Source organism: Crinia signifera, chromosome 5 (genome assembly GCF_055691185.1).
Source record: "Crinia signifera chromosome 5, ASM5569118v1, whole genome shotgun sequence".
NCBI lineage: Eukaryota > Metazoa > Chordata > Amphibia > Anura > Myobatrachidae > Crinia > Crinia signifera.
Genome location: NC_139221.1, coordinates 104,610,575 through 104,636,663, shown reverse-complemented (window position 1 = coordinate 104,636,663; position 26,089 = coordinate 104,610,575). Strand labels below are relative to the sequence as shown.

At 40.4% G+C, this 26,089-nt stretch overlaps 1 protein-coding gene across 2 annotated transcripts in view; it reads right to left on the bottom strand.

Annotated features, from left to right (window-relative positions):
* The window catches only part of ATP9B (ATPase phospholipid transporting 9B), a 360,476-nt gene that overhangs the window by 217,209 nt on the left and 117,178 nt on the right, over positions 1-26,089 (bottom strand). For both annotated transcript variants that reach the window (XM_083187774.1, XM_083187775.1), the window contains exons 6-7: positions 25,117-25,175; positions 19,062-19,113 (exon numbers count right to left, since the gene is read on the bottom strand). In XM_083187774.1, the coding sequence (XP_083043900.1) occupies positions 19,062-19,113; positions 25,117-25,175 (111 nt within the window). The remainder of the gene's footprint in view (positions 1-19,061; positions 19,114-25,116; positions 25,176-26,089) is intronic.

Here is a 26,089-nt window from a genome sequence, read left to right as displayed (position 1 = left end):
TTCTGTCAGGCAAATCCGACCCGATTCTATCTCAATTCCCCCTTAGTCACTACAGCTTTTAAATATTTAGGAGTTCGTATGCCCTCATCATTGGGCCACCTTTATTTTACTAATTTTAAGCTGGTGATAGCTGCAATATCTACACTCTTATCCTCCTGGGTTAATTGACCACTGTCATTACTGGGTAGGGCAGCTGTTATTAGCTTTTCCAAATGCTCCCTATGGACCTTACCAGACATGACTGAGCAATTATGAATCACATTTTCACCACCTTCTTATGGTCTGGTAAAAAAACAAGAGTGGCTTATTCTAAGCTTCAGTTACCCCGTTCAGAAGGGAAGTTGGGTGTCCCAGATGTCCATGCGTTTAGTCAGCTTTGGATACATAACAGATTGGTTATGGGGCCGTTCTGTTCACACCAATCATATCCTGGAGAAGGAACTATTTTACCTTTTTCCCCCAGTGCATTGCTTCACACACCCAAAAAACTGATTCCATTATTATTATTATTTGAAAGAGTTTTATTTAAGGATACATACAGAGCATGGGTTTTCACTAATAAGAAACTTAAGAGGTTCCCGCTGGTTTCCTGCTTTATAATTAACTGTGGCAACCCGCATTTCACCCCGAGTCTGGATAATTCACAATACAGTTTGGAAGGAGAATAGTTTGTCTTCCACACGCATTGATCTGAAAACTAAAAATGGGTTACCGAAGGCACATTTCTTTATGTTTTTACAAGTTAGACATTTTATCCATTCACTACCAGCCGCTATGATGGATAATAAGAATATGGATCTGATCCCCACACTTTTGTCTATGGTACGCACTGGTATCAACAAATTACGATACTACAACATTTGGGGTCAATTTCACTTTTCAAGATAGAAAGTGGGCTAGGTCCATGTATGCTTGGAAATCTAATATACCCTCTATTTCTAATGTAGATGTTCCTGAAACATTGCCAACTGACTTTGAAATATTTACACTCTACCTCTCTTCAGGAAGTTCATCTAAAAATATTGTATAGGGCTTATGTTGCCCCTGCCCAGAGAGCCCACAATGTGGTACACAGGCTGCCTCATATTTTCATAATTTCTGGCAGTGCAGTAAGGTAGCGACTTATTGGCCGATGATAAAGTACCAGGCACTTTATCACTTTTCCTCCCTTATCCCTGCTTCATACATCTACCCCTGAGTTATGTTGAGGTGGTAGTTGGTGGAGGAGTGGACAGTGCCTGATGGAGTGCTAATTAAAATTAGGGTAAGATATAGGGTAAGCACTTAAGGGCTTTATATGTGAGGGTGATGAATTTAATATGTATTCTGGAGTCAAGATATGAATTCTTTCAAGCAAAACACTCAACACATGACATCTATGATCTAGAATCCCAAACTACCAAAGTATGTTCTTAAAGGAAACAATATACTATGCACTGCACCATAAAAGTATGTTGAATGTAGGAATGATTTCCCATTAACTACACCTGAGGAAAAAAAAAACAATTGCCATTTTCAATTGTTTTATCTCCCAGTAACATTTAATAAGCTATTTGCTCTGCAGGATTATGTAAATTGTATATTTGTTCTCAGCTATTTGACTAATCCTCAAAGACCTTTAACAAAATTATTTAGTCTAATAAAGAAGAAGTTAGCGTGAGGATTTTCTTCCACCTATGCTATGTTTGAGTGGGGTCACAGTATAAAACAATGGTTGCATTACAAAACGGCCAGTATTATACAGCCGCTTAAAATGGGTGTCAAAACATTTCCAGCCTGAGTTAAATCAAATGTTAGAACTGGAATGGGAACTGAGGTTAGGAAACAGATTAAAGTAGTTTGGACAGGTAGTTGGCAGTTGCTCATGCCCTGAAGATAAAAGTTTATCTAGCCGTACGTGCAAAACTTCACTCTAGTCATTTGTCATTCTTTACAGCACAACAGTGCACTTTCAGAGACCACTTTTTTTTTGTAGATAACTTTATAAATTCTAAAACTAAAATAATGTAATGCTTCAAAAGCAGTAGAAAATTACAATCAATATGTTATGTTCCAGAAATATGTTGCTCTATTTTTCTTTTTTCTACCAGTACAGCTACCTAAAATCTGAGATTTGCTACACTCCATATAGACAATAATATGCAAGTAAAATAAAGATTGCAGCATGCTGCCACTTATAAGACAACCATTGTGTAATTGGAAGAAAAATGCTCTCTCATCATATTTGGGATGCGGACAGTAATGAGGATTGATGTCTGCAGAACTTGCAGGTCAATTTGGCTATATAGTCAAACTACCCACATGTTCAGGGGGCCCCGGTGACATCACTGAATGAGATTGTTTACCAATATTGCTTAGTGTGTATGCACAATATCAGGACCCGCTGACAATATTGGGTACTTATGTAATATCTGGGCTCCCGTTTTTCTTATGAGACCATGTCCACTCGCCACGCTTCGGGCACGGTGGCTCGCCACACTATATAAAATCAACTCCATGCGTAGTTGGATAGTAGGGGTATGAAAAAATGGGGTGCATTTAACATGGGAGCCCAGATAATACATAAGTACCCAATATTGTTAATTATATCGTCCGCGGACCCTATCATCTGTGTATGGGGCCTAAAACTGTCATTATAGATCTGTGAGCCCATTATGTATACCAGCTGTATCACTTTACACTGCTGCTGCTGCTCTATGTTTTCAGCATGTTTGCACACTATACTGTGTTCATGTTTATACATAATGTATTGGATGCTTTAATGTTTGCATACATGTTATATTTGTATTGCATAATCCATATGCTTATTGTAGTTTTATTTATTTATTTGTATATTTTTTACAGTTTTACTTAGTTTCTCTATTTTATAATAAATATTGGGATTATTCAAAAGAAGACATGGTTATGCTGTATGCCTGAAATTTGTCAAAGAGACATGGTGAGAAAATACTCAAAAGTTGTAATTAAATAAATTGTACTTTACAGGTCTGCAAGCATTCCATTCAAGAGAAATACTGGAACAAATAAAGTGAATGCACTGATCTGCCAATGTCTTAGCCATAGTTGGCTGTTCTGACATGGATATGATACACTTAACATCTTGACTGGTTTGGCCGCATCATATGTGACCTCATGAAGGAATGCCTTCACTCATATGGTTGTATCTTGATGCAATCCTCTCAACTGGGTAAAGGAGGCAGTGCCAGCCCCGCTGCTCCCTATGAGCCACCGCAGCTACAATTACAGGAATACATGCTTTCTGCAGCACAACCTTGCAGTGCTCAGGCCAGCCTAGGCACCACTCTCTAATGTTCCTGCTAGCCTGTTTTAGCGCAGCGCTGCGCCATGCCCGATTTTGAAATCGGTTTTAGCGTGGCGCTGCGCCCTGCCCCTCTAGCATACTCGCTAAAAGAGCCTGCTGCCTGTCTCTGCCAGTGTGCATGGGAAGCCCAGCACCGTCGTAGATAGAGAAAAGTGTGAATGAGCAAAGATGAGAAAAGTCAAACTAGTCAATGTAAATAGTACTGTAATTAAGCTAGCAACAATTCATATAAACAAAACCTCCTTCCTGTTAAGGAGGGTGCTGATGTACGCCAGCTGTATACCTGGTCTATATAAAATGGTGGCAAAAACTACGGTTGGTAAGGAGATCACCAAAAGGGGACCAGCGATTGCAACAGCTATGACAATTCACTGGGACCAGCAGCTATGGCGATTCCAGTAAAACTTTAATACAATCCTGTAGTTCATATGGTGACATCCCATGTACTACTAGGAAATTTATATCTTGCCTTCTCAAATTTTCAAACATTTACCGTTTCTTTGGTTATCTTAAGACAGGGGCTTGTTATGGAGAAGTGAGAAAACATTCATGTAAAATAAAGTACCCTTACCTAGATTTATTGTGAGAGTGTACACGAGTAGCTTCTGTCTCACTAGGTTTCTTTCAAGTTTCAGGTTGCAGTACTAATATACATTGAGCAGCCTCCTGCACACTCTGCAGTGCTAGAGTGAACCAGTGCAGTTGCAATAGGCAGTGAAGCGCCAACTTGCTTCTGAATACTTTAATATGAATCTAGGAATTGCTAGCACAGAGGACGGACCACTGCAGGCAGTTAGAGTATCAAAGTCAGATGTAGGATTTAGGAACACATGCAAGGCATTCTTTATTCAGACTTCTTATACACTTTACATTTTGTATATATATATATATATATATATATATATATATATATATATATATATATAAAGCAATGTCGCCCGGCACTCCACAGACCATAGCCTGTATTAATTACCCGGTGCCTTCCTCTCTGGACCCGTAGGACCCGGTATGTAAACGATATCGATCAGGCGGCACTCTCGGAGTTTGGTGAAAAACAAGTGAGGTTTATTTCTCCAACATGTTTCGGGCTATTGCCCGTCCTCAGGGAACAACCAAATACACTCTGTGATACAAATATATAGTGCAGTGCAAAACGAAAAAGCAACACTCCCTTCCGGTAAATTCCCGCCATATGTCACTTACCAGCGGCTTCCCCAGCCTGTATCTCCCTTTCCGGAAAGGGAGATACAGGCTGGGGAAGCCGCTGGTAAGTGACATATGGCGGGAATTTACCGGAAGGGAGTGTTGCTTTTTCGTTTTGCACTGCACTATATATTTGTATCACAGAGTGTATTTGGTTGTTCCCTGAGGACGGGCAATAGCCCGAAACATGTTGGAGAAATAAACCTCACTTGTTTTTCACCAAACTCCGAGAGTGCCGCCTGATCGATATCGTTTATATATATATATATATATATATATATATATATATATATAGATATATATATATCTATATATATATATATCTATATATATATATATCTATATATATATATATATATATAGATATATATATATATATATATATATATATATATATGTGCAGATGGTGGGTGTATGAGCGCAGGAGTGTCCAAGTGTCGGAAAGTCCAGTAAATCACCTGCACCTAAGCAGGGAAAGTAATCACACAAAAAGTCTTTGGTAAGACTGCAGCTTCCTTCTCACATACGGTGAATCCCGGGTCCAAGGGATTAGGTGAATCTAGGTAGAACAGGAGAGAAATGGGAAGGAGCGCTTCCTAGTGTATTAAAAGAGTATTTATTGAACATAAAAGGAGATACAGACTCCAGGGTACATAACAGTGATGCTTGTACCTAAAAATACAACACTGTGGACTGGTTACCACACGGCTTGATGATAATCAATCAGGCAAAACAGCTCACTCGTATGGGCGACCTCCGTGTCCTGGGGAACTCCGAAACGACAGGCGCTGGATTGCGCTGGATTGCACTGCAGAAGCGGGGACCAGCGCAATCCAGCGCCTGTCGTTTCGGAGTTCCCCAGGACACGGAGGTCGCCCATACGAGTGAGCTGTTTTGCCTGATTGATTATCATCAAGCCGTGTGGTAACCAGTCCACAGTATTGTATTTTTAGGTACGAGCATCACTGTTATGTACCCTGGAGTCTGTATCTCCTTTTATGTTCAATAAATACTCTTTTAATACACTAGGAAGCGCTCCTTCCCATTTCTTTCATGTTCTACCTATATATATATATATATATATATATATATATATATATATCAAAAGAAAAGTCCAATTAGCGCGCAAGTCCTTGTTCTTTTTATAGCAGGAATGAAACTGGCTTCTTCCACACAGAATATCACAGCACTTCAGGTCATATGAGACCGGCAGCTTCCTCAAATTACCCTTGCGGGCACCTGGATTCTCAGGTAGTGGATTTTCTAAGAGAAGAAAAGAGGAGCGCTCCAAATAGTGCTTTATCTATTTTTATTTTTCAGCACAATAAAATATCCGACAGGTACACTTCAAAATAGCATCACGTACCGCAATGGACGGTTAGGCACAACCGCGGGTGATAAACAGCATAAATCAAAGCTGACAAGCAGCAGAATAGCAGGATGACTGGATACAAGTGCTCTCACCACTCTCTCCAACACGGAGTTCAGACCGACGCCAGGCCACGCCCCTACGCGTTTCGTCACGAGGACTTCGTCAGAGGGCTCGTGACGAAACGCGTAGGGGCGTGGCCTGGCGTCGGTCTGAACTCCGTGTTGGAGAGAGTGGTGAGAGCACTTGTATCCAGTCATCCTGCTATTCTGCTGCTTGTCAGCTTTGATTTATGCTGTTTATCACCCGCGGTTGTGCCTAACCGTCCATTGCGGTACGTGATGCTATTTTGAAGTGTACCTGTCGGATATTTTATTGTGCTGAAAAATAAAAAAAGATAAAGCACTATTTGGAGCGCTCCTCTTTTCTTCTCTTAGAATATATATATATATATATTTCATTAGGGGAAGCTGATGTGCGTTCCAGCTGACGTTTTTCGCGCCATTTGACGCTTTAAAGGGTTAGAGGTTTGTAAACAGTGGCACACGACGCTGACATGCGTTAACAGCTCGTGGTGCAGCGTTCTGGACACTCCATGGTATGTATTGCTACAGCATTTGTTCTTTCTAGGCATGGATTATTGATAGTATATGCTCCTTAAAGGTTAATGGTTAAATATCTTGCTAAGATTTTTTCTTTGCAAGAAGGTGATATTGATAGAACTTTATTGGTCTGGGGATAGTGTGTACTTTAATATATGGTTGATTAATTCCCTCCTGGTACTCATACACATTTTCTTGTTTGTATTTATATTTTTTTGCAATAGGTGTCTTTTATTACTGGATGTATTATCTGATATGGCTGTCTTACACGTCTTGAAAAAAGCCATAATTCGGGTCGAAACGTTGACCATATGTGATGGCAGCGTAAATAAAATGAAATGAAATAAAAGGAATCATTTTTAACTCCAGTCTGGCGAGTGTCCTCCTTCTGTACCCACAATTATATCAAATACTTCCTCCATGGAAGCTTATTTTTGAGTGTGCACCACAGCATTTATGAACTTTAATAGCGAGTGTCGTCCCATTTCCTGGATATATATATATATATATATATAGTCCAGGAATCCGCACACACATCCAGGTCCTAGTAGGCAACAGCGGGGTGCTCCCCAGGGAAGATAAATTCCATAAATATTCCAAAGTCCTGATTATTGAACCAGAGAGGGCACTCACCAGTTTGCAGGTAAAATAGATGCTTTAATTAAGGTCAAAGTTCATGGTCGACGTTTCGACCCCCGAAGGGTCTTTGTCAAGACAAGATATGCTTTACAGTGTGTCTCCCAGGTAAGTCCAAGCATACACTGAGCCTGCCGCCAAGGTGCCACATATATACCATAGCCAATCAGAAAAGGGAAACTCCCACTAGTTAATTAATCATCAGGTGCAATAAGCAACTCTGATAGGTCACAGTCATTAGTCTGCGCCTATAACGTGAATCGGCAACCAACCACCATCTAGCCATGAGATCAAAATTACAAACACTCATCACACATATAATAAACACAAGAGGAATGGACTGAAGATATATACTACCATAATCGCCGGGATCGTGTGGAAAGAAACACGCTGCCGCAGCACCATCAGTATCCAGGGCCGCACGCAATCACACACGGCACCCGGACCCGGAAGCGTGCGTGTCAGCTGCGTTCCACTCGTCCCGGACGGCAGATTGGGTAGTGGAGTCAGCTGGGTTCAGACACGTGATCTCCGATCACCCGGAGTTAGCGCTTGCGGTCCATAAGCCTGCCGCTTGCGTGTCAACAGTGCCAGCAGGTGTGTTATCGTTTCAAAAAAGGGACACACTTATAACGAAAAAACGTACAACATATAACAATTATAAATAGACTGTATTAAGTCAAGGTTCGGATCATATTCAGCTATTATGCTGAGTCGCCACGTCAATGCTGCGCGGTCAATAAGGGCTGCTGAGAGCCGATAGTCATCCAGTCAAGGTACAAATAAAGACATACTTTAAAAATAAAAACAAACAACATATAACATATATATCCAAGAATGAGTGCATCTCTCCCTTGGACCAAATAGATCAACAGCACACATAATAAAAGTTGGCACAGGAGGGGTTGCATCAATTCACGCATGGGGATGAGGGGTCGAACTTGTAATATGGGACAACCTATACCTATTTGGCTAAGCCAGGTAATGATGGGTGCACCGTGGCAGTCTGTACAAATGTCACACAAATAACAGAATATGCATCTTGTATATATATTTTTTTAAATGATCCCACATGGCCTCCTATATGCCATTAAACATTGGCATTAACAGGGTGCCACGTGGGATCAGTCTCCAGAACAGTTGTACACCACCCATATTGACTATTGCAGGAACACATTAAGGGGATTGTTCTCATTCAACCCATTGGGGTCGATGGTGTTGAGTGTATGAATCCATCGTGCTTCCTTCTTTCTGAGGAGTAGTTCTCTATTGCCACCTCTGGGTGGTTTAGGCACATGATCGATTAACATGCATCGGAGAGATGACGTCTGGTGCTTAAACTTGAGGAAGTGGCGGGCGACTGGTTTATCGGAATTGCCGGTTTCGATGGCAGATCTTATAGAGAGTCTGTGATTCGCCATTCGGTCACGGAAATTACGGGTCGTCAGTCCAATGTAGTAGAGTCCACAGGGACACGTGAGCATATAGATCACGTAGTCCATCATACATGTGAGTTTGTGTTTAATTTTAATCTTTTTGCCCGAATGTGGATGGGCAAAGAAAGATCCAGTGAGCATCGCTCTGCATGTGGTGCATGATGTACATTTGAAACACCCAACTTTATTACTTTGTAGCCAAGAATCAGTGGTGGGAGATGGTTGTATAAGAGGGCGCATCAGTAATTGTCGCAGGTTGGGTCCTCTCCTGTATGCATTCATCGGTGGTGGTGTCCGCTCCAATTTAAGGTCTGGATCTGTAGTCAATAGTGGCCAGTATTTCTTGATGACTTTGTTGGCAGTATTGGAGGTGTGATCATATGTGCTCACATAGGTCATCCTTTCCCTCTTTATTTGATGCTGCTCAGATCGATGGCTCTCTGTGTATCGTTTGTATGCCTTATGGATACATCTGTCAACTGTTCTGGTGGTGTACCCTCTCTGGAGGAATCGATCCCTCATTTCATTTATTTGTAGTGTAGCCTGTTCGGAAGAGGAGTTAATCCTAAGCACCCTTAGGAATTGTGACACAGGGAGACTCTCCTTGAGTGTCATGGGATGCTGGCTAGTTGCTCTAAGGAAGGTGTTCCGATCAGTCTCTTTTTTGTAGAGAGTTGTCCCCAGTCTATCACCATCACGGTATAGAGTTACATCAAGGAAGTTGATTCTTGCTTTGTCGATGTTAAACGTAAATTTAACTGGTTCATTCAAGGAGTTAAGACATCCTATCATAGACTCAAACTCTACCTTGGTGCCTGACCATATGATAAATATGTCATCAATATACCTGAAGAATTTTTGTATTTTGTCACCATAGGTGGTATAAATGAATTTGTTCTCAAATGCCGCCATATATATATTGGCGTATGCCGGCGCGATATTGCTGCCCATCGCGGTCCCGTTGCATTGCCCATAGTAATGATTACTATACACAAAATAATTTTTTGTCAAGATAATGTTGATTAGGGACAACAAGAAGTCTATGGGTGGCTGGGTGTGTGAAGACGCCAACAGACTACTACGAATTTCATCCATCCCAGCTGTGTGGGGGATGATAGTATACAAGGACTGAACATCCATGGTTGCCAATCAGGCATCAGGGTGGATAGCTTGTATATCTTTAATTTTAGACAGGAAATCTCCTGTATCCTGTATGTAGCTGGGGATCTTACATACCAATGGTTGTAAATATTGGTCAACATATACCGCAAGCGGCTGGAGAACCGACCCACGTGCCGATATAATCGGTCGACCTGGTGGGCTCTCCAGTCGCTTGTGTATTTTGGGTAGGGTGTAAATAATGGGTGTAATGGGATGGTCCACCGTCAAGAAGTCCGCAGTTTTTTCATCAATCATATTACACGTCTTAGCAGTCTGGACTATTAAGTCTATAGTCTTTTTAATAGTCACTGTAGGGTTACATGCCAACTTTACATATGTATTGGTGTCAGATAGTTGTTTGTTAATTTCTGCATCGTAGTCGGACCAGTCTTGGACTACTACTGCTCCGCCCTTATCGGCAGGGCGTATTACAATCTGCCGATTATTTTTGAGTTCTCTTAGGGCCTCCCTTTGTGGGTTGGTTAGATTGTAGAATTGTGGTCTAGACTCAGTCAGTCGATTCATGTCGGTGTTAAGCATCCGGGAGAATGTTTTTATGCTCTCATTACGGGAGCCCGGATCAAAAGTGCTCTTTTTGACACATTTACTCTGTGCAGTAACCTTGGCTGGGGTTTCTAAAGGGAAATGCTCACGTAGTCTAAGTTTCCTACAGAATTTGTAGTTATCAACTGTCCAATCGAATGTATCATGTGGACATGTGGGGACAAATGACAGTCCAAGTGACAGAACAGAAGACTCAGCTTCTGACAGGGTGTGTGATGATAAGTTGAATATCATATTTGATATTTCCGCGGTCTGCCTACCTTTCTTCCCCCTCCCCCGTCTCGTGTGTTTCCTCTGCCTCTTCCTCTGTGGGCAGGAGGAAGGCCAGGGTCTAAAAAATCACTCCTATTGCTTCGTTGGTCTGAATGTTCACTCTCTGAGGACGATGCAATAGAAGAATAATCAGTATACTTGTGATCTTTCTGCTGTCTATATCTAGGGGGCCGTCGACTACCACGTCGATCAGACGAATCGCCCAGGAGCCAACGATATACTTGATGATGTTTATAATCGTTGTTAACTGTTTCATGTTTTTTACGCTTGAATAAAACCAATTCTTGGTGATAGGATTCTACTTGGTTTTTGAGTTTATCTAGCCAGCCTTCACTTTTGTCTGCTACTAGTTTTTTTAGGGACTGTGTTTTAAAGATGTCAATCTCCGATCTTACTTTTTTAAGCTCAACGCCGACTTCCTCGATAACAAGGAGTATCAAGTCAGCGGAGCACTTATTTAGTACACCACACCACTTGGCACAGAATGTTGGATTGGTGCGGCCTATTGTAGGAACATTTGTTACCCGGAAGCCCCTGGGGATTCGCTTATTTCGGTGGTAGTCGCTCAGAAACTGGCCATGTAATAAGAGATCAGTCTCGCGCTTTTTTAGTTTAAGATATTTATAGAATAGATCAGCCGATGTTTCTGTGGGTAAATCTTTAAATTCTATTTGGTCGAAATAAATCTTATCTGCATCGTCGTTAGTGAGTGAGATCAGGTGGTTTTGGGCTGCTGCAAGTAATTCTTCGTCAATAACATTAATACCAGACTGTGACATGATCAGGGCTTAATCAAACACCAGGTGACAATTTAGAGAGATAGTACAGGGCACAGAGAATGGGCACAGAGAATGGGCACAAGTGGTCAATTCATCAATAAGTTATAGTTAGCCAACAGTACCACTGCTATCTAGTGCTAGTTCAAATAAATGATTAACAACTGTCTGGAGACACAGGAATAAAAACAATCGCTCAGTAAAAAAACTCAGCATAAGCAAGGCTCAACAAGGTGAGAACACATAGAGAAATTCTTTGAGATCTCCAACAAAGTAATTCCAATGGGTGCAGGATAGAAGCACACCACGTAGGTATGATATACTTAAATATAGTCCAGGAATCCGCACACACATCCAGGTCCTAGTAGGCAACAGCGGGGTGCTCCCCAGGGAAGATAAATTCCATAAATATTCCAAAGTCCTGATTATTGAACCAGAGAGGGCACTCACCAGTTTGCAGGTAAAATAGATGCTTTAATTAAGGTCAAAGTTCATGGTCGACGTTTCGACCCCCGAAGGGTCTTTGTCAAGACAAGATATGCTTTACAGTGTGTCTCCCAGGTAAGTCCAAGCATACACTGAGCCTGCCAAGGTGCCACATATATACCATAGCCAATCAGAAAAGGGAAACTCCCACTAGTTAATTAATCATCAGGTGCAATAAGCAACTCTGATAGGTCACAGTCATTAGTCTGCGCCTATAACGTGAATCGGCAACCAACCACCATCTAGCCATGAGATCAAAATTACAAACACTCATCACACATATAATAAACACAAGAGGAATGGACTGAAGATATATACTTCCATAATCGCCGGGATCGTGTGGAAAGAAACACGCTGCCGCAGCACCATCAGTATCCAGGGCCGCACGCAATCACACACGGCACCCGGACCCGGAAGCGTGCGTGTCAGCTGCGTTCCACTCGTCCCGGACGGCAGATTGGGTAGTGAAGTCAGCTGGGTTCAGACACGTGATCTCCGATCACCCGGAGTTAGCGCTTGCGGTCCATAAGCCTGCCGCTTGCGTGTCAACAGTGCCAGCAGGTGTGTTATCGTTTCAAAAAAGGGACACACTTATAACGAAAAAACGTACAACATATAACAATTATAAATAGACTGTATTAAGTCAAGGTTCGGATCATATTCAGCTATTATGCTGAGTCGCCACGTCAATGCTGCGCGGTCAATAAGGGCTGCTGAGAGCCGATAGTCATCCAGTCAAGGTACAAATAAAGACATACTTTAAAAATAATTTAATAAATTTTTTTACTGAGCGATTGTTTTTATTCCTGTGTCTCCAGACAGTTGTTAATCATTTATTTGAACTAGCACTAGATAGCAGTGGTACTGTTGGCTAACTATAACTTATTGATGAATTGACCACTTGTGCCCATTCTCTGTGCCCTGTACTATCTCTCTAAATTGTCACCTGGTGTTTGATTAAGCCCTGATCATGTCACAGTCTGGTATTAATGTTATTGACGAAGAATTACTTGCAGCAGCCCAAAACCACCTGATCTCACTCACTGACGACGATGCAGATAAGATTTATTTCGACCAAATAGAATTTAAAGATTTACCCACAGAAACATCGGCTGATCTATTCTATAAATATCTTAAACTAAAAAAGCGCGAGACTGATCTCTTATTACATGGCCAGTTTCTGAGCGACTACCACCGAAATAAGCGAATCCCCAGGGGCTTCCGGGTAACAAATGTTCCTACAATAGGCCGCACCAATCCAACATTCTGTGCCAAGTGGTGTGGTGTACTAAATAAGTGCTCCGCTGACTTGATACTCCTTGTTATCGAGGAAGTCGGCGTTGAGCTTAAAAAAGTAAGATCGGAGATTGACATCTTTAAAACACAGTCCCTAAAAAAACTAGTAGCAGACAAAAGTGAAGGCTGGCTAGATAAACTCAAAAACCAAGTAGAATCCTATCACCAAGAATTGGTTTTATTCAAGCGTAAAAAACTTGAAACAGTTAACAACGATTATAAACATCATCAAGTATATCGTTGGCTCCTGGGCGATTCGTCTGATCGACGTGGTAGTCGACGGCCCCCTAGATATAGACAGCAGAAAGATCACAAGTATACTGATTATTCTTCTATTGCATCGTCCTCAGAGAGTGAACATTCAGACCAACGAAGCAATAGGAGTGATTTTTTAGACCCTGGGCTTCCTCCTGCCCACAGAGGAAGAGGCAGAGGAAACACACGAGACGGGGGAGGGGGAAGAAAGGTAGGCAGACCGCGGAAATATCAAATATGATATTCAACTTATCATCACACACCCTGTCAGAAGCTGAGTCTTCTGTTCTGTCACTTGGACTGTCATTTGTCCCCACATGTCCACATGATACATTCGATTGGACAGTTGATAACTACAAATTCTGTAGGAAACTTAGACTACGTGAGCATTTCCCTTTAGAAACCCCAGCCAAGGTTACTGCACAGAGTAAATGTGTCAAAAAGAGCACTTTTGATCCGGGCTCCCATAATGAGAGCATAAAAACATTCTCCCGGATGCTTAACACCGACATGAATCGACTGACTGAGTCTAGACCACAATTCTACAATCTAACCAACCCACAAAGGGAGGCCCTAAGAGAACTCAAAAATAATCGGCAGATTGTAATACGCCCTGCCGATAAGGGCGGAGCAGTAGTAGTCCAAGACTGGTCCGACTACGATGCAGAAATTAACAAACAACTATCTGACACCAATACATATGTAAAGTTGGCATGTAACCCTACAGTGACTATTAAAAAGACTATAGACTTAATAGTCCAGACTGCTAAGACGTGTAATATGATTGATGAAAAAACTGCGGACTTCTTGACGGTGGACCATCCCATTACACCCATTATTTACACCCTACCCAAAATACACAAGCGACTGGAGAGCCCACCAGGTCGACCGATTATATCGGCACGTGGGTCGGTTCTCCAGCCGCTTGCGGTATATGTTGACCAATATTTACAACCATTGGTATGTAAGATCCCCAGCTACATACAGGATACAGGAGATTTCCTGTCTAAAATTAAAGATATACAAGCTATCCACCCTGATGCCTGGTTGGCAACCATGGATGTTCAGTCCTTGTATACTATCATCCCCCACACAGCTGGGATGGATGAAATTCGTAGTAGTCTGTTGGCGTCTTCACACACCCAGCCACCCATAGACTTCTTGTTGTCCCTAATCAACATTATCTTGACAAAAAAATATTTTGTGTATAGTAATCATTACTATGGGCAATGCAACGGGACCGCGATGGGCAGCAATATCGCGCCGGCATACGCCAATATATATATGGCGGCATTTGAGAACAAATTCATTTATACCACCTATGGTGACAAAATACAAAAATTCTTCAGGTATATTGATGACATATTTATCATATGGTCAGGCACCAAGGTAGAGTTTGAGTCTATGATAGGATGTCTTAACTCCTTGAATGAACCAGTTAAATTTACGTTTAACATCGACAAAGCAAGAATCAACTTCCTTGATGTAACTCTATACCGTGATGGTGATAGACTGGGGACAACTCTCTACAAAAAAGAGACTGATCGGAACACCTTCCTTAGAGCAACTAGCCAGCATCCCATGACACTCAAGGAGAGTCTCCCTGTGTCACAATTCCTAAGGGTGCTTAGGATTAACTCCTCTTCCGAACAGGCTACACTACAAATAAATGAAATGAGGGATCGATTCCTCCAGAGAGGGTACACCACCAGAACAGTTGACAGATGTATCCATAAGGCATACAAACGATACACAGAGAGCCATCGATCTGAGCAGCATCAAATAAAGAGGGAAAGGATGACCTATGTGAGCACATATGATCACACCTCCAATACTGCCAACAAAGTCATCAAGAAATACTGGCCACTATTGACTACAGATCCAGCACTTAAATTGGAGCGGACACCACCACCGATGAATGCATACAGGAGAGGACCCAACCTGCGACAATTACTGATGCGCCCTCTTATACAACCATCTCCCACCACTGATTCTTGGCTACAAAGTAATAAAGTTGGGTGTTTCAAATGTACATCATGCACCACATGCAGAGCGATGCTCACTGGATCTTTCTTTGCCCATCCACATTCGGGCAAAAAGATTAAAATTAAACACAAACTCACATGTATGATGGACTACGTGATCTATATGCTCACGTGTCCCTGTGGACTCTACTACATTGGACTGACGACCCGTAATTTCCGTGACCGAATGGCGAATCACAGACTCTCTATAAGATCTGCCATCGAAACCGGCAATTCCGATAAACCAGTCGCCCGCCACTTCCTCAAGTTTAAGCACCAGACGTCATCTCTCCGGTGCATGTTAATCGATCATGTGCCTAAACCACCCAGAGGTGGCAATAGAGAACTACTCCTCAGAAAGAAGGAAGCACGATGGATTCATACACTCAACACCATCGACCCCAATGGGTTGAATGAGAACAATCCCCTTAATGTGTTCCTGCAATAGTCAATATGGGTGGTGTACAACTGTTCTGGAGACTGATCCCACGTGGCACCCTGTTAATGCCAATGTTTAATGGCATATAGGAGGCCATGTGGGATCATTTAAAAAAATATATATACAAGATGCATATTCTGTTATTTGTGTGACATTTGTACAGACTGCCACGGTGCACCCATCATTACCTGGCTTAGCCAAATAGGTATAGGTTGTCCCATATTACAAGTTCGACCCCTCATCCCCATGCGTGAATTGATGCAACCCCTCCTGTGCCAACTTTTATTATGTGTGCTGTTGATCTATTTGGTCCAAGGGAGAGATGCACTCATTCTTGGATATATATGTTATATGTTGTTTGTTTTTATTTTTAAAGTATGTCTTTATTTGTACCTTGACTGGATGACTATCGGCTCTCAGCAGCCCTTATTGACCGCGCAGCATTGACGTGGCGACTCAGCATAATAGCTGAATATGATCCGAACCTTGACTTAATACAGTCTATTTATAATTGTTATATGTTGTACGTTTTTTCGTTATAAGTGTGTCCCTTTTTTGAAACGATAACACACCTGCTGGCACTGTTGACACGCAAGCGGCAGGCTTATGGACCGCAAGCGCTAACTCCGGGTGATCGGAGATCACGTGTCTGAACCCAGCTGACTCCACTACCCAATCTGCCGTCCGGGACGAGTGGAACGCAGCTGACACGCACGCTTCCGGGTCCGGGTGCCGTGTGTGATTGCGTGCGGCCCTGGATACTGATGGTGCTGCGGCAGCGTGTTTCTTTCCACACGATCCCGGCGATTATGGTAGTATATATCTTCAGTCCATTCCTCTTGTGTTTATTATATGTGTGATGAGTGTTTGTAATTTTGATCTCATGGCTAGATGGTGGTTGGTTGCCGATTCACGTTATAGGCGCAGACTAATGACTGTGACCTATCAGAGTTGCTTATTGCACCTGATGATTAATTAACTAGTGGGAGTTTCCCTTTTCTGATTGGCTATGGTATATATGTGGCACCTTGGCAGGCTCAGTGTATGCTTGGACTTACCTGGGAGACACACTGTAAAGCATATCTTGTCTTGACAAAGACCCTTCGGGGGTCGAAACGTCGACCATGAACTTTGACCTTAATTAAAGCATCTATTTTACCTGCAAACTGGTGAGTGCCCTCTCTGGTTCAATAATCAGGACTTTGGAATATATATATATATATATATATATATATATATATATATATATATATATATATATATATATATATTTACATAATAGCAAAACATGTTAGGTAAGCTAGTCTTTTCATTAATACTAGCTAATATACTCTTCAGTTGTCTAAGTGTACATGGGCAATGGTTGTATTCAACATCCACAATTCTCCAAATTGTATTCATATTGAAGTTACCATTTCTCACACAAGAACCTCTCCATGGAGCACCAAGCTGCCCCCTTAGGATATGCCAAAGAAGGATATGTTAAATTGTTGTTAAATTTGGCCAAATGTTACGACTTTCCACATAATCCTTACACTCAGAGCTGCTGCTATTGCTCACCAAATTGCAGGAGTAAAATGGGTTTACATAAAAGCTGCAATTGTGTGCATACACAAAGTTAAAAAGAATTGCAATATCTGTGCTGTTCTGCACCATTAGCAAGTGGGGATACGATCACTAGGTCTACAAGCATAAGGTTGACGTGCAGGAAGGTCGACACAAGTGTTAGGTTGACAGTCAAAAGGTCGACATTGGGGTTTTTCACCTTTTTTTTTTTTTTTGTAACCGACATGTGCTGACAGGAGGTATTTCATGCCCTACCATCCACTAGCGCGTGGTGGGAGAATAAAATAGAGAGCCCAAAGCAAAGAGAGCACAGCGAGCCATGTGTTGGGATGCGGCGCTACGTTACAGTGTCCATGTCTACATTTGGGACGAAAACTGTGAAAAACCCGATGTCGACCTAACCCATCACACGTGGCAATTGGCGCAGAAAAGTTAAGCTTGGCTACATCTGTATATGTCACATACAAATATATACCATTTATTTGGCATGATTTATACACAATCACTAGTAGGCTTTAATGACTCCGCTCAACATTGGATATGACTCAATGTTGTTTTTCTAAAATAAGAACTCAAAAACGTTATGTATGCACAAGCAAAGAAGTACCTATCATCATCAGCAGCTAGGATTATACTTTTACAACTTCATAGTTATTTTAATAAATAGATTGTCCCCCCAACCATTAGAGCTACTTACTGCATGCAGTACCTCGCATGGGATATACCGCAAACTCCCATGGCAGCTGCTGGCCAGCTGGATCGCTCATGATACATCTCATGAGCCCTTTTGCATACAATGTATCGTACACGATCCCAGTCCTGACTGTGCGATCCGATGGATCCTTGGTGCAGCAGGTTCGATCTCTGGTCAAATATCTGATTTGACACTTTTCATCTGATTATTTTGGCCCTATCCGTCGAAATTAGATGAAAATAACTCAAATTGGACTAGTGGATAGGCACCTTGACTGTAACCTGAATCTAAAGCATGAACTTTAATGTTCAACCCACATCATTTGTATAAACTGTTCATGTGAGCATCAAATTCACAAATACATACGTTGCAACCATCAACGATAGTAACTTATTTCGTGCTGCTAGTTTTCTTCTGCATGGAATTCTCATTAGGTTTATCAGCCTCACTAATTATGACAACCATATAACTAAAATGGTTGTTAGCCTGTGGATCTAGAATCAAAACAGTATACTCTTTGCAAACTTACATATGAAACCACTATTTTGTAGAAGTAGAATTGCCTTTTGTTTTATTAAAAAGCAGCAAACTTTCTATTAATTATACACAATTGAAGTCAATAATAAAGGAATTAAAAGTAACACATTATTAATTAAAAACTGAACCAGGGTTTAAAATGCTAATTCAAAGACAGGTCACAGACAAAAAAGGTTAAGAACCCACGGTCTAAACATTCCTCAGTGTATACCACTGCTTTCAGCACTTCTGCAGCAGGAACAAAGCTGCACCTGCAGTAACAGGCTTTTTCCAGCTAGTCTACAAGAATCTTTATGAAAACTTCGAACTCGTACATTTTTTGACAGTTTCTGTTGTATTGTGGTTTATTTTTACTTATATTTTTTTTAAAGATACAAATGTGGAATTTTTGATATACCACTCAACCAAAGCATTTAACATACCAGTTTTCTCTGAGGTTCTCAGAAAGACCATGTCAGCTGGGATTCGTTGATTCTGTAAATAAATAAATAAATGTACGCATAAAAAAATAATTCCAATCAAGATATGCTCTAAAGCATTAGCAACCAAAAGGTCACAAACAGGATTGAAATGCAATTAAAATAGGATTTATCTCAGTACTTTATATTCTGCATTTGCAATTTAGAAATCAATATTTTAAAAAATTATACAATAAATAAGTAACAGTTAAGCCTTCCAAATACTTCCCATTGGTGAACATCTAAATGCACTATGAATTTTAAGAAGGACTGTCATTTTTTTATGCTGCTGTATACATTTATCTAAATTGCAATAGTACAATTCAAACTGCAGCATAGCACCAACGTACTGGTCGGGGTACACCATGTATCAATAAGCACACAAAATTTTGTTAGATAAATATCCAGAGTTTTCCATAAAATTAAAAAAGTGTATTATTCAAAGCTATTGTAGGTATTGTTTAATCTGTTTTCTTTGATTATTTTGGGTATAGGTTATTTAAACTTTTTGTTTATGTGGCTTCTAAGGCTTTGACTTGAATTAGGGTTTCAGTATGATTATCGAATGTCCAAAGCAAAACTGGACCAATGCCCATTGTTTGTAGCATCTCGTGCATCATTTCTTGTACTGTCTTTATGCTTCTAATCTAATGTCTTGTCTTTATGCATAGAATGCCTTTTTAGTATGGAAGCAATATACCTTAAACAAAAAACTGGAAATTTTAACTATAATGGACAAATTTTATCATTCTGCAAAATCAAACTTTTTTAAAATAGATGTTCACTTGTTTGTAGAAATATCAGACTAATGAGAAATTACAATACCGTATGTAGAATTACAGTATAGTACAGCAAATTATACCTTCAGTGATCACTATCCTGTTATACAACCCCATACACACTAAAGGATATTGTGAAAGATAGAAAGGGGCTTCTGAACAATATCGTTCACAGTATTATCTGGTGTGTACACTCAATAGCGTTAACGATGCGCGGTGCCACGTGTCATTAACGATGAATGAGGTCTGCTGAACATGCAGGTCAATCTGGCTATGTAGCCAAATGAAGAGGGGTGGAAATGCAGCGCTATGGTATCTAATAAAAATAATGATTAGGAATAAATTGGATGATCTTTACATATTTAATATAATAAAATGAATAACACAATTAATACTAAACCATGGTTTAAGAACAATACAATTGTAAGTCACCCACTTCCACAATTATAGCAACAGTTGAGGGGAGTCCGTTCCTATTATTACCCAGTGCATCCAATAAGATAGTTACCACTCCTGGCTGGGTAGGCTGGTGTTTGTGCCCATAAAGTCCAAGTGGTCGGCCCAGAGTTGGCAAAAATCGCTGGTATCCACTTGAAGGGAATTGTAGGACAGTTGAATGATAAGTCTTTGGTTACCAGATAGGGAATGGTCCCTCAGGAGCGGTAGTTGTTAGATCTGCAGTACCCCGGAGATATGGTGTATAGGGGGAGAGATAGAGATTCTGATGGGCTGGTTCGGACTGCAATCCATTAATAGTTCGTGGAAGAAGGGTGGCAGCAACCTTAATGGATAATTTGGGATAATTTTATATGAAAGCTAATCGCGTGGTTGAAACACCATTCTGCATCCTTACTAGCAGTTTGGCCCAAATGTTACTGAAATGGTTTATGAATGGTTTTAAATCTGAAGTCATAATACAATTAAAATTGTTTTACTACAAATATAGCTTGTTCTTTACCCAAATGTGTTTTTTCCATTCAGGCACATATACTGTATTAATGTAATGAAATGTATTGCAAATGCAATTTAATGGAGTTTAAAAAAGATAAAATAAAATAAAAACAAAACTAGAAAAAAAAAATCAACAGACTGGCTTCCCGACCTATAGAAATATGAGCAGAATAGAAATCTGGCAGTTTACAAGTGCCGTTTTTCACAACGTCTACCGTAATTTACACCCTCAATTCAAAACTGCCGAGGTGCCAAAGTAAGAGGAAATATAACACTTGATATGGCATGTCATATGTAGATAATTGAAGCAAAGAGCCACAGGCAACTAGACAATGCAATCTGCTGGTAAGCAACATGATGACATCATAAGAAAAGTACAATAAAACTCTGCTAGAGAGCAGAAGTGTAACAGATGTTCTTGCTGTGTATTTTTATTTAGCAGAGCCAATTCATAGAGAGTGCAAAAGGCTGACCTAAGGCTGCAAACACACAGTGTGCATTCAGCTATTTACAGATGTTTTATACATCTGTTCTTTTCAGCAAAGCTTTTTTGAATGTAATACTAACTGTGACATAAAAATAATGTTTTCAAAGATAAGCTACTCCCAAAAGCACAAGTACAGTGGCATTATGTTTAATACAAATCCAGAGTTTGTGAAATAGCTTTTTCTGAAAATGTCATGAGGTCCAAGGAAATGGATAGTGGCATGTATTTTTTAACCCTTTGTGTGCCAAGTGAATTTGTCAAAATAGATGTGAAATTTGCCAAGCAAACATTTATAATTATCATAATGACCTGTAATATTTACCTTATATAGGAAATATAATAATTTTTTTACACTTTTTTATTAGAATTTATATAACAAAAGTGTGTGAATTTTAGCAGATATTGGCACTCAAAGGGTTAATATAGGGTGAGGGGAAGATTTTGTAGACATTTTAATATTAGATCAAAGTTCAACATACACCAGTGGAAAGGTAAACTACATTCCTTAAAATGTTTAGCAGGGCCCTCATACCTTTGACCATGGGTCCTCAAACTGCGGCCTTCCAGATGTGGTGAAACTACAAATCCCAGCATGCCTTGCCACAGTTTTCCTATAAGGGAGTGTTAAAACTGTGGCAAGGCATGCTGGGAATTGTAGTTTCACAACATCTGGAGGGCCGCAGTTTGAGGACCCATGCCTTTGACTGTCTGTAAATACCCAGTTTGTTGTATCTCTGTCTACTATTGTAAAGCGCAACGGAATATGCTGCACTATATAAGAAATGGTTAATAAATAAAATAAAATTTGAAAATCAAAACCCTTTTGTTCATTTACTGGATAGCTTTGGGTTGCCCGATTTTCTCAGTTACTAAATACATTATATATACAGTTCCTGCCTTCTGTATTACTATATTCCCTGTCTTTGAGTGTAAAATACATATACCTAAAAATCAGAAAGTTTTCCTCTAATTTTTTGACTGTAATCATATTTACTATTTAAAGAAATCTGTAATTGTTCCTATAACTTTATTTTATTGTTTATTTACAGTATTATTTGCATTGCAACTGCTCAAAAAGTATTAGTTATATACATATTTATTATGCAACATACAGTATTTTTCCAGGAAGAAAATTAGAATATGATTATAGTAAATATTAAAAGGAAAAGCTTTTTAATAGGATCACAGACCGATTGTGAAGAGTCGCAGGAATTCTGGAAGGTAACATCCAAGTATTGCCTAAAGCTGTGTACACACGGTGCAATGTCGCTGAGCGACCATATTGACAGTGATTTGATTGTGCTGCATCGATAAATCGACAGGTGCATGCTCCCGTGTTCAGCCCCCTATTGGGCGCTGGTGTGTGATCAGCTGTTTCCATCTGCGGCTTTCCTGGCAGAGTCTCCTGTTCATCAGCGACCATCTCTGGTCGCTGATGAAAACTGGACACTGAGCTATATATTGCTAAGCAATATATTGCACCGTGTGTACACAGCTTAACAATCATGAAAAAGAAAATGCAAAAATTACAACTAAAGGAACTACACAAATCCATTTACACTTGTCAAGAGCTTATGATCTATAACAAAATTATGCTCTTCACTTCTGAGTATCGCAGCTTGAAGTGGAACCATGTACAGTTATGCAAAGTGAAGCACATATCCTTGTACTGGGTAATACTACCAACAAAACTGTTCATACAGATATAGCATAGAACAGCTTATTCAAGTAAGCCTTTCTAATTTTGAAAATAAATATCAAATTTGTGCCATCTACTACAAGTAAACCATATACTATTACCATTTTCCTTACTAGTAATTAGAATGTTAGATTGGTTTGAAAAATAACAAGGTGCTTAAAGCTGAGGCTTTCCTTAGTGACATGAAAATTGAACACTTCACACAAAATGTTTGTTTGCTTTAGTTGTAAACATATGGATCGTCCTTTCTAATGACTCATTAATTTCACAGTTAGATCGCTGTTGATGCATCTTCCAGTCAAGTGCTAAGCTCATTTGCAGTGTAATAATCAAAAAGACAACCCATTTATATTGCAAATGTGTGTGTATGTATATGTGTATGTGTATATACACCAACGCATAGATCGACACACAAATTAGCAACTTTATATGGGGAGTTTTAAAAGCCCCACTGCAGTTAGAGCTGTGATCTAGCGCAGTTAATGCAGATCTAGTTCTACTCTGCAGCTGTGGGAGGCTGGAGTAGGGCAAACCCAAAGGAAAGGCATTATTGGGGTGTATTCAGTGTTGGTCATTAGGTCTGTTTTGGTGGAAACAGCATATTTTACATCTCAAAAAAATTAAAATAAAGTCTATTTGATTTAGCCTATTCGAGGTCATTTTTCTCATCAGTCTAAAGCATTCCGCCTGTCAACTCATTATGTTTGCCTTGCCTCTTTTTATTGTCTAAACTCTGCAACGTGAATCTGATTTAGCCTATTCAGTTTCAAACTGTCTAAATGGATTTGACAGTCTTTAAGGTGCCCATACACTAATCCGATTTGGGCCGATTGCGACGAATCGAGCTGTGAAATCTATCCCATGCACCTCAGACCTGAGCCGGTTCCATGGGGTGCACGCATGTCGGAGACACTAGCGCACCCCATTTGCAGCAATGCTTGCGTGTCTAAGTCCGCCGGCCCACCCTCCAACAGCAGCTGTAATCGTCTTCAGGCATAAAAACATAACATACAAATACTATTTATTTTACTTTACTATTACTATTTATTTTACTTATTTTACTTCATTGAGTGCTGCCTCCGCTGTGTGCGATTAGCAGATATTTGGGTCCTCTCCGAAGGAGGTTCTGTGTCCGGCACTGATCTTTGTGGTTCGTTCAGGAGTGCACAGCCACCAAGTATACCTTTAAATGGCTGGACGCTGATTGGCTGAGAGAATTCTCTCAGCCAGTGTCCTCGCATCTGATTGGCTGAGAGAATTCTCTCAGCCAATCAATGTCCGGCCAGTCATTTCAAAATATTCAGAAGCCGCATCCCGCCGCCCAGCAAAATGCTGCTACAACCTCCCAGCCGCTGCTCGGATGGACCCCGCTGCCCGCCACTATGAGCTGCCCGCCCCCCTCCACCACCACCAGCTGGCTGGACCACGCTGCCCACCCCCGACACACGGGGAAGGAGGTCCCAGGTCGGGTGGTCAAATGGCCAGCAGGTTCAACCACCGGCTCAACGGATCGGGACAAGAAATCCACCCAAATCAGATGTGCTTGACACCCAATCCGACCGATGCGCAGTCATGTGCGGATCGAGTCGGACCCTACAAATCTGTCAGATCAGACCCTTCAGTGGCACATCATGGGTGCTATTTAGCACCCACGAAGTGTTGGGTCCAATCAGTAGGTGTGTGCCAGCAGTGAAGAACTGCTTGTACACACCTATGTGAAGGGGCGGGAAGCGTGGGGTTCAGCTGCACTGAGTGCCTGGGGGGTGTGGGTGCACCCTTCACATAGGTGTGTACAAGCAGTGCTTCACCGCAAATAATTCCCAGACCCCATGTGTTATCACAGATCCAGTAGCTGCTTATGCAGGGATTATGCCTCACGTGGTAAAGGATGCCAGTATTGAGGCTAGTAGGATAGCCCCCAGCTTACCTATAAGCAGAGGAAAAGCTAATAGGATACCTCTCATAATGTAACAAAAAGTTATTAGCACTCGGTGAATGAGTTTTCCAAGGTGCACATAAATATATGGCAAGGTCACACCATACACTATAAAAAGGAAAACACAGAAATATCAGTTTATTTAAATAACATACAATTTGTATTACCTTTTCTACTATGATTAGGTCTCCCACTTGAATATCTGAACTTTTTACTTGCACTTTACCTACAAAGAGAAGCAAAGTCAGATTCCTTAGAAAATATTTGAACATACAGTATATATATATATATATGGGGGGTAGGAAAAAAGCACTAGAATCAAACTGCAGACAATTGTATAGCACATATTACTACGTATTTCTCTATGACAATAAAAATTCTGTAGATATTGAACATCACACTGGATTACATTTTGTTCTAATTTATAAAGATTTTTCAGCTTGAAAGACAAAAACTAAAAACCGACAACGTAAACCCGGAAAACACAGGATATCTATTGTTTAAAACAAATAAAATAAAAGCATATAAAATTACATTTTGCAAACATAATTTGAAATATTTAATAAAAGATTATTGTTTTACCCCTATTAAAAATAAATGTACATCTTGCTAAACAATGGAAAGATCCCATTGGAGAAACCAATAATAAATAAAGCACTATTGTGCTCAAGACGTGGTACATGTGTTCACATGTTTTGTTTTTTTTTCATTTAAACTAACTTAAGCTCACAGCGATTGACTTCAGTTCATTTGCCGGCAATAACTGAAGTGTTTCATATTCCTCTACTACGGCCTTGGCATTTTTAGAAAATATTTTGCACATCTCTCAAAGCAATGTTGGCACTGAAAGGGTTAATAAATCCCGTAATAATAGCTAAATGATGATTACTTTTTCTAGAGTTTTAACCCAATCTGGAGGTTAAGTTGTGCAGTTAAACTAGTATAAAACTGTAGATATAATGAATTCAGAACAGCAATTATTGGATAGGAATGGTGTAGCAAAACAAACTAATTAGTCAATGCAAAGATTTTAGTCAACTGATTTTTCATCAAAACATTTCAGAAGCAAAACATCATTCACCAGCTGTGTAATTACCAATAATAAAAAGTTCAAAGCTGTCAGTGTTAGCTGCACATCCA